Source organism: Tachysurus fulvidraco, chromosome 7, assembly GCF_022655615.1.
Source record: "Tachysurus fulvidraco isolate hzauxx_2018 chromosome 7, HZAU_PFXX_2.0, whole genome shotgun sequence".
NCBI lineage: Eukaryota > Metazoa > Chordata > Actinopteri > Siluriformes > Bagridae > Tachysurus > Tachysurus fulvidraco.
The window spans coordinates 14,996,303-15,003,841 of NC_062524.1; the positions used below are offsets into that span (position 1 = coordinate 14,996,303).

General features: G+C 42.9%; 2 protein-coding genes across 2 annotated transcripts in view; one reads left to right on the forward strand and one right to left on the reverse strand.

The window, feature by feature from the left end:
• Nucleotides 1–2,258, forward strand: part of LOC113635342 (beta-1,4-galactosyltransferase 1-like) — a 5,353-nt gene extending 3,095 nt beyond the window's left edge. Inside the window, exons 6-7 of the mRNA XM_027134673.2 lie at nt 1–33; nt 151–2,258. The exon at nt 1–33 is cut by the window's left edge and continues 72 nt beyond it. Of these exons, the coding sequence (XP_026990474.2) occupies nt 1–33; nt 151–289 (172 nt within the window). The 3' untranslated portion in view covers nt 290–2,258. The remainder of the gene's footprint in view (nt 34–150) is intronic.
• On the reverse strand, nt 1,446–3,140 carry spink4 (serine peptidase inhibitor, Kazal type 4). The gene is made up of 5 exons (XM_027134676.2): nt 3,062–3,140; nt 2,824–2,920; nt 2,654–2,676; nt 2,274–2,386; nt 1,446–1,544 (listed from the first exon to the last, which is right to left on the reverse strand). The coding sequence occupies exons 2-5, from the start codon at nt 2,903–2,905 to the stop codon at nt 1,499–1,501; spliced, it is 264 nt and encodes an 87-aa protein (XP_026990477.1). The 5' UTR covers nt 2,906–2,920; nt 3,062–3,140; the 3' UTR covers nt 1,446–1,498.
• Between the last annotated feature and the right edge of the window lie 4,399 nt (nt 3,141–7,539).

The following is a 7,539-nucleotide window of genomic DNA, read 5'->3' on the forward strand; positions in this document are numbered from 1 at the left end:
AAGAGACAAGCTGAACCAACCTAATCCTCACAGGTAACACACACATACACACACACCCACCCACACACACACACACAGACACACACACACACACAGACACACACACACAAGGTTATATTTGTATGCATTTAGGCCTCTGTTCATGTGCAGGTTCTCACGAATAACCGAAACGATCCAGACAATGGAGAAGGACGGCATCAACTCACTCAGCTACAGCGTAGTGAGCTGGGAGAAGAACAAACTGTACACCAAAATCGTGGTGGACATCGGAAAGCCTCCTCACTTATAAACCCCAAACACCTTCACACTATTCTGGCAACATAAACTGTGAGTTCTTCATGGAGAGTTCTCAGGGACATGTCTATGGATTGCTGGAAAGCATGAAGTTTACATGCAATTTCTTCATTTTCATAAATTTTGACAACTGACTGGATAAAACCTCTGGGAGAACTCTGAGGAGGAAGAGTTTTGGGATAAAACACAGTGAGCAGGTGAAGGTCAAGAGCAGTAGGTGGGTGGAGGGAGAGATCACAGCTGCATCTCACTCCCACTGATCTGACAGGAAATACAGGCTGTGGTGTGTGTGTGTGTGTGTGTGTGTGTGTGTGTGTGTGTGTGTGTGTGTGTGTGTGTGTGTGTGTGTGTGTTTGTGTGTGTGTGTGTATACAGGCAGTGTCATGTTACCCACTATTTAGGCCTGGAAGCTAAGAGGGCCAGCAGGAACATCTATTGTTCTGACACTGGACCAGAATGATCTGAAGTCATTATGAACTGATCTCCACATGGCCCTGTGTTATAAGTGGCTTAGTGACAAATTTAACACACCTGAACAAATCAGCCTTTCATACCTGGATGCTGTACTTCAGTCAGAGATGTCTCTAAAGAAGCCCAAGGAATAATCACTCCTTCTGTTTAAACAATGTTGTACTGCAGAATCTGTGACAGTGCAGTTGGCTGTTTAGTTGATTTCCTCCTCCTCCTCATCTTCATCATCATCATCATCATCATCATCATCATCAATGTCATTAACCTGCTGGACTTTGGAATTTATTTTAAAGTTAAAAGCTAAGGACGTTATGATGCTTGACTGTTTAACATCACATCTCTAGAACTCACCCTGAGCTCATGACTTCCCACCTACTGGAGCTTTGAAGGTCCAGTGGAAGTTTGGAGCATGTGGAAGAAGCAATTTGTATCTGGTGGAGTTTTATTCTTCCTGGTCTGCATGTGCGTAGTGTGTATCATCGGTCAGGTTCCACCTTTAGGTGGGCGTGGCCTGTCTGACTTCCCAGTAAGAGATGGGAGTGGCTACGGTGATGACGCGAGTTATATAATGTGCTGCTTGCTAACGAAGGTGATGATGTTCTGTAATACGCAGTGCAGATGAAGAGATGGAGACGGAGTCTAGTGTGTAATCATGTAATAAATTAACACTGAGCTCAGACTTAACCTTTACAAAAGCTTTAATCAGATGACTGGATTCTTGTCATTAAAGGAATCAGCAGCTGCCGTCTTTGGCGATTAAGATGTTGGCTTTAGTTTTCCTGCAGTGAAGAAAGACAGATGTGTTACTAATTTAACATTGTGTTGTGTGTCACACTTACTGAGGGGATTGCTAACAGGAAGTGAACATTAGCATTTGTATTAGCATAATAAATCTGTGTTTACTTCAGAACTGAACTCAACATGACTTTTAATTTCAAACATGAGCAGGTTTATGAGCAGGTTGAGGACAGGAAACAGGAAGTGTGTGTACAGCATGAAGGAGCAGCGACTAATAATCATCAGTCATTTTACAAAACATTCAGACTTTCTGACTCTGTAACTTCCTCGTTATCAACATCAAACCACAGATGTTCAATATGTCCTGCGGTGATATTTACACACAATCTACACCCCTACGTGCCTTTTAATTAATGTTTATTATTTATATCACCTGATTTACATTGACTCCGCCCCTAATTCTGAGCATTTACATACAAACACACACGAAGTGCATCAACACATGACACACAGACACATGTTCTGCTCATGTGCAAAACACAGCACATGAAGTCTGTAAAGTCTGGTAGAAAATCTGTAGGGTTTTTATGGGTGTGGCCAGTGGTGTGTGTGTGCGTGTGTGTGTGTGTGTGTGTGTGTGTGTGTGCTAAACTTCTAATAAAGCTGAAGCTTAATCAATTTATTGGTCATTCACATTATTCAAATTAAATCTGTGTGTGTGTGTGTGTGTGTGTGTGTGTTAGAGAGAGAGTGTGTGTGTTGTTACTCACAGTCTCTGCACACACAGGTCACAATCGTTGGCATAGGTGACTCCGTCTGTGCCGCACACTGGAGCCAAGTTTAGAGGACATGCCAGGATCTCTGCCATCTCACTGCACTGGGGCTGAGACACACAAACACACATATTTACACAAACTCACCCACATGCATTTACACACACACACTCACACACACATTTACACAAACAAACACACATTTACACAAAAACACACATTTACACACACACATGCATTTACACACAAACACATTTACACACACACACAAATGGATTTACACAAACTCAAACGCACATTCATTTACACACACACAAGCATTTACACAAAACACACATGCACATATTTGTAGGTTTAACCCGTTACGACACACTCACCTGCCTGTACATTTCATGTGATCCTGAACCAGCCATTGAAAACAAAACAAACAAAACAGTATTAAGTTACAAAAGGTAAAAATGAGGTGTGTGTGTGTGTGTGTGTGTGTGTGTGTGTGTGTGTGTGTGTGTGTGTGTGTGTGTGTGTGTGTGTGTGTGTGTGTGTGTACCTGTAGCCAAGAGGATCATCACGGAGAACAGAAGAATAGACATTCCGAAAGACTCGCTAACTGTGAGAGAAATAAGGGGCATGGTGGGAAGACACACCTGTATACACACACACACACTCTCCATGTTCACTGATAAGCAGGTTTATTATTAATTATTAACACACTTTTATATATAGTGCTGTTCTCAGTTGTGTGTGTGTGTGTTTGTGTGGGTGTGTGTATGTGTGTGTATGTTCACCTGAGCATGTTCATGAGAACTGTACTGTGATACTGACAGAGTGGAGAGTATTTCCTCAGCTGAGCATTCAGTACTTAAATCACACACATCAGTACTCAGTACTTTTCTGAAGATACCGCGGGGTTTATTAAAATAAGGCGTGGCTTAGTTACACTCCATTCTGACCTTCAGGATCAGTGCATGCTTCCTGTGTGAGGAACTGTGTTGAGTCCAGTGTTCAGTCCAGTCCCAGTGTCTAACAGTGTGATGAAACTACAGAGATCCACATTTATTTTATTCTTTCAGGAAATCTAAATATCAAAATAAAATTGTGATAATGATCACGTTATGATTTTATGACCCGTATTCTGATCACACGGGTTCAATTCATTTCAAGTTTATTTGTATAACACTTTTTACAATTGACGTTGTCTCAAAGCAGCTTGACAGAACATAGACATAGAACAAAAGGTTATTATAAAGAATAATATAAAGATTCATATAATACAAAATTCAAGATTAATATTAGATATATTTAAATGTGTATGCATTTATCCCCAATGAGCAAGTCTGAGGTGACTCAGGTGACTGTGGGGAGGAAAAACGCCCTTAGATGGTAAAGGAAGAAACCTTGAGAGGAACCAGACTCAAAGGGGAACCTCATCCTCATATGGGTGACACTGGAGGGTGTGATTATAAATATACAGTCTGATAAATGTTGTATTGATGAGGATGTTGTTGTCCTCAAAGACCACATGCAGTTCACATCTCCTCTTAGTATCGCAGAGTCTGACTGGAGCTGGTAGATCTCTAGATGCCTCAGGATCCTCACAGAGTCGGCCTCATCTCAGTGAAGATCCAAAATCTTCATGGCACAGAAGACAATCAGAGCTGGTACAATTTCTGGATGCCTCGGGATGGGTAGAAAGAGAGAAGCAGTGGAGAGGAATTAACATATCTGCTGATCATAATATTTGCAAGTCAGATGTAATAGAGCACAGTATTATGGGATGTATTATGTGTACGCCTGACTAAAGAGATGAGTTTTTAATCTACATTTAAACTGGGAAAGTGTGTTTGAGCCCCGAACACTATCAGGAAGACTATTCCAAAGTTTGGGAGCTAAATAAGAAAACGCTCTACCGCCTTTAGTAGACTTAGATATTCTGGGAACTACCAGAAGTCCTGAGTTTTGTGATCTCAGAGAGCATGAAGGATTGTAACATGTTAGAAGACTAGTTAGATACATGAGAGCTAAACCATTAAGAGCCTTGGATGTAAGTAGCAGCAGTTTGTAATCAATTCTAAACTTAACAGGTAGTCAGTGTAGAGATGATAAAATTGGAGTTATATGGTCATACTTTCTTGTCCTAGTGAGAACTCTGGCAGCTGCATTTTGGACTAACTCTAGCCTATTTATTAAAGATGCAGGACAACCACTTAGTAATGCATTACAATAGTCCAGTCTAGAGGTTATGAATGCATGATCTAGCTTCTCAGCATCAGATACAGACAGGATGTTTCTCAGCTTGGCAATATTTCTAAGGTGGAAGAAGGCTGTGTTGGTTTGTGGGTGATATGATTTGAAAGACAAGTTACTGTCAAATAAACATCCAGGTCTTTCACTGTCGAGCTACTAGTAACAGAACATCCCTCTAAATTGGAGTTGAAGTGTGAGAGTTTCTGTGTAATCGTTTTTGGACAGATACATAATATTTCTGTCTTATCAGAGTTTGACAGCAGAAAATTACAGCTTATTCAATCTTTTATCTCTTTAATGCACTCAGTTACTTTAGACAATTTAGCTATTTTATTTGGTTTTGATGAGATATATAACTGTGTATCATCAGCATAATCATATCATCATCAGTGTGGACATTACAACCCATTCTCTCTGAAAGCTGTTTGCCTATTTCATCCACTCAGTGTTGTAATGTAACGAAGTAAAAATACTTCGTTACCGTACTTAAGTAGAAATTTCACGTATCTGTACTTTATTTCGCTATTTAAATTTATGTCAACTTTCACTTTTACTCCACTACATTTTCTAGATAAAATGTATACTTTTACTCCGTTATATTTCCAATAAGCATCTTCGTTACTCGTTACTACAAAATAAAATCAGAAGAAATGTGTGCGACTGCAATAAGGGAGGTTTGGCGAATCACTGCTCCTAGATTGCATTACGCTCCGCACGCTCTACGGAGAAGCACAGGCACGCGCAGCGTGCACGCGCAGTCAGAGTTGGAGGCATTTATAATGTTAATCGGCTGAAAGCCGCAAATACGGCGACCAAAAGCAGTGAAATTTCGCTATGTTTATTACCAGAGTTGTAGCACAAACAAAATATTAATGCAAACATTCCATTCAATACTAAATAAAAATAACATTTATTGATTTGGTCTTGAAGCCTGAGATAGGCACAGGCTCCCCGTGACCCGAGGTAGTTTGTGGATAAGCGGAAGAAAAAGAGTGAGTGAGTGCATTCATTGGACACACTGTTTGTAGAGAATGCACACATACATGAACTGATTTGATTCGAGACTGGCATCATTACATCATGCATAAAATTTTGGTGTCCACTTTTGCCATTTAATAACACCATAACGTTTGGCTTACTATGTAGTCATATAATATATAATATATAACTCTTCTTTGTTTTAAATTCTCGTTAAAACCCCTAAAGGTGAAATCCTAGAACCTCCCCTGCTCTTATGCCTACCGAAAATCACTGAAATTGTACTTTTTACTTTTACTTCAAATACTTAATTACATTAAATATCAGAAAATTACTTTTGATACTTAAGTACAGTAAATATCAGATACTTTAAGACTTTTACTTGAGTAATATTCTAAAAGGCAACTTTCACTTCTACCAAAGTCTTTTTCTAGTACGATACTTGTACTTTTATTCAAGTATTGCTTTCTAGTACTTTATACAACAATGCATCCACTACACCGCTAATCCGCTAAACTAGTGAGTTTCAGTTTAGGCAGTAGCACGTGTGGCGCTTATGGTCATGTGACTTTTTCCGGTGTGAAGCGCGGAACGGGGTGAAGATGGATGCCGAGCAGACGGACACTGAACTGGTGGCCAGAAAAAATGCTACCTCTGTTATATGTAGTGTTAATTTCGTCAGACGAGACGAGACGAAATATGTTCAACAACCTTTTTTTCATTATCACTGTCCAAAACACTGACTAAGACTAAATTAACATGGATTATTGTTAACGATGCCCCTCCTTGAACCGCCACCTTATTGTGGTGGAGGGTTTTGCGTGCCTGAATGATCCTAGGAGCTATGTTGTCTGGGGCTTTCTGCCCCTGGTAGGGTCTCCCAAGGCAAACAGGTCCTAGGTGACAGGCCAGACAAAGAGTGGTTCAAAAACCCTTTATGAAGAAAATTATAACAAGGTCCGTGACGTTGCCCGGTATGGCGCAACCGGGGCCCCACCCTGGAGCCAGGCCCGGGGTTGGGGCTCGCATGCGAGCGCCTGGTGGCCGGGTCTTACCCCACGGGGCCCGGCTGGGCTCAGCCCGAAGGAGCGACGTGGGGCCGATCTCCTGTGAGCCCACCACCTGCAGAAGAAACCGTAAGGGGCTGGTGCAATGTGGATTGGGTGGCAGTCGAAGGCGGGAGCCTCGGCGACCCAATCTCCGGACACGGAATCTGACTCTAGGGACATGGAATGTCACCTCGCTGGGGGGGAAGGAGCCTGAGCTGGTGCGGGAGGTTGAGAGATACCGACTAGAGATAGTTGGGCTCGCCTCCACGCACAGCTTGGGCTCTGGAACCCAACTCCTCGAGAGAGGCTGGACTCTCTACTACTCTGGAGTTGCCCGCGGTGAGAGGCGGCGGGCTGGTGTGGGCTTGCTCATAGCCCCCCAGCTCAGCAGCCATGTGTTGGAGTTCACCCCGGTGAACGAAAGGGTCGTTTCCCTGCGCCTTTGGGTCGGGGAGAGGTCTCTCACTGTTATTTGTGCTTATGGGCCAAATGGCAGTGTAGAGTACCCGACCTTCTTGGCGTCTCTGGGAGGGGTGCTAGAAAGTGCCCCGACTGGGGACTCCGTCGTTCTACTGGGGGACTTCAACGCTCACGTGGGCAGCGACAGTGACACCTGGAGGGGCGTGATTGGGAGGAACGGCCCCCCCGAACTGAACCCAAGTGGTGTTCTGTTATTGGACTTCTGTGCTAATCACAGTTTGTCCATAACAAACACCATGTTCAAGCATAAGGGTGTCCATCAGTACACATGGCACCAGGACAACCTAGGTCGGAAGTCGATGATCGACTTTGTGGTTGTTTCATCTGACCTCCGGCCGTATGTCTTGGACACTCGGGTAAAGAGAGGGGCGAAGCTGTCAACTGATCACCACCTGGTGGTGAGTTGGGTCCGATGGCAGGGGAGGAAGTTGGACAGACTTGGCAGACCCAAACGTACTGTGAGGGTCCGTTGGGAACGTTTGGCAGAGTCTCCTGTCAGAGAGATCTTCAAC